The sequence below is a fragment of the Nicotiana attenuata genome, unplaced genomic scaffold (assembly GCF_001879085.1).
Source record: "Nicotiana attenuata strain UT unplaced genomic scaffold, NIATTr2, whole genome shotgun sequence".
NCBI classification, from domain to species: domain Eukaryota; kingdom Viridiplantae; phylum Streptophyta; class Magnoliopsida; order Solanales; family Solanaceae; genus Nicotiana; species Nicotiana attenuata.
In genome coordinates this window covers 210,280-212,507 of record NW_017670963.1, presented here as the reverse complement: position 1 = coordinate 212,507, position 2,228 = coordinate 210,280, and the positions used below count along the sequence as shown (strand labels likewise).

The 2,228-nt window shown below is 39.5% G+C and overlaps 1 protein-coding gene across 1 annotated transcript in view; it reads right to left on the bottom strand.

The window, feature by feature from the left end:
* Positions 1–47: 47 nt before the first annotated feature.
* The window catches only part of LOC109244855 (protein LIKE COV 2-like), a 12,395-nt gene continuing 10,214 nt past the window's right edge, over positions 48–2,228 (bottom strand). Inside the window, exon 7 of the mRNA XM_019412013.1 lies at positions 48–486. Coding sequence (XP_019267558.1) covers positions 383–486 — 104 coding nt within the window. The 3' untranslated portion in view covers positions 48–382. The remainder of the gene's footprint in view (positions 487–2,228) is intronic.

The window sequence follows — 2,228 nt, the reverse complement described above, 5'->3', positions numbered from 1 at the left end:
GGGGGGGGGGGAGTTCGCCCCTTCATCTAACATAAGAAACCCCGCACTGAAAAATAAACACTGATTGCCTCTTTATAATACAAACACAAGAACTCATAAGTTACAGACTGTACAGACCAAGGTGAAATGTTAATTAGTGTAAACCAGCTACAGCCAAACAATGCCTCCCTACCTATTTGTTTCCGACAAACAGATCTCCTCCTACTAATCCTAAAGAATAAACACACAACAAAGTCACCAATGTCGCTAATTGCTTCAGTTCAGATCTGCTGAACCATCAAATGAACATAGAAGACCAACAGTATACATATGCGACTTCCCTAAAAAAATGAGATTATGGTAGCTTAGCGCAAACCATAAGCAAATGAGATGATGATTTTGTTTACTTTAACATTCTGTTTAGAGGGATCCGGTCGCTCTGTCGTGTGATCCTTTCAATAGGAGAAATCACCTGCGGCATTGACATTCCCACAGAAACAATGATCTCTGCAAACCAAGGAAAAAGAGCATATTACAATGCAGGATTCTGTCAAGTGCAATAAAGAAAGAAAAAGAAAACTTCACCTTGACTCGAGGAATAAACAAAAATGTAGTAAATACATGAGCATAGATGTATGGTGCTATAAGTGAAGATTACTTAATATTTTTTTGCCAACAAGGATTTTGCTGGATTAGAATGTACAAACCTACAAAATATTAAAGAAGCTTGCATTCTTATATGGATAGTTGATGATAGGCTATAATTGCATATTTTAGTCGCTTATTACACTCGAATTTACTGCACTTTAATTGAGTTTGCGCTTTAATCGCTAGTGTTTTGCACTAATTGTGTGTTTTATGCCTTGTAGGTGTGATTCCGAGCTATATAGATGTTATGGAATGAATTTAAGTGATTTGAAGCTTTGAAGTCTGAGTAAAAGCTCAAGGAATTAAGCCGGGATCGTGTTCGGGGGTCAAATTTGATAATTAAGTACGAACGAAGACTTGAGGAGGCATATTGCGCACTGTCTAGTAAATTGGACATAACTTTTTGCTCAGAACTCCATTTGGGCTCCACAAATATGGTTGGAAAGCTAACTCAAAGGGCTACAACTTTCATGTTTTACGTTTTTCCAAATTCCAAACGGAACAGGGTGAAAAACCGCGGTTCCACCGCGACCGCGGCAGAACCGCGGTAGAAGATGGTCGCGGACAACTGAAGAATCAGAGGGCATGTTTGGCCGCGATTCCACCGCGACCGTGGCAAAACCGCGGCAGGAGGCGGAAATTTCAGGGACTTATGTGCAAAACACGTGATTTTAAGCCCTAAACCCTATATTAAACCAAGGAAGCCGGCCAAGAAGGGGGGGGGGGGGGGGGACATATTTTGGACATAGATTCGACCTAAGGAGGCAAGAACACATTGGGAGCAAGGCGGAGAATTCTTCTACGAGTTTTTCCTTCCTCTTCCTATTTTTCATTGTTGGTTATGACTTTTAGTATTGTAGTTTTACATACTATTATGAATAGCTAACTTGTTATCTAGAGTTTTGATAGAACCTTTTGTAGGATAAATTCTTGTTATGTTTTTATATAATTGAGTCATAGCTTTTCTCTATTTGTTCAACTACGTTTATATTCTGGTTGATTGAAGAGCTCTCAATTAGCTGTGCCTATTTAGTATGCATAACTCGGGAGAGAGTGCATATTTAGGTAATTGTTGAACAACACCACTCCCAGAGTATATGAGGGATCAATAACCGAGGGTTTAAAGGTGGGATTAGGGATAACGAAGCCTAGGGTGCGATCTGAAGTGAGCTGTATTAAAAGCCAGCTAGTGTAGCTCGGGAGAGTGCGTCTAGTAAATTGTCGTAATTACTCGGGAGAGATTTACGGTAATAAGAGTGCTCATGATCGGTAGAGAATACTTAGGCGAAATTATAGAAGACATAGCGGGAAGGATTCCGACAATTGGGGAAATCATAACTCTAGACCTCCTTAATCTTTTCTCTAACCCTCAAGTATCGTTAGTTGTTAATTTACTATTTTAATTTGTTAGTTAATTAGTTAAACACAAGAATCTTAATATCTATAAGTTAGGAATTGTTCAAGCTTGTCTTCTCGGTGATAGTGAACAACTGTAGCTAAACCTTAGTTCTCTGTGGGATTCGACTCCGGACTTGTAAACCGGATTATATTTGCAGCGACCGCTTAGTCCTTTTTATAAGACATAGTTGGGCGTGACCAAT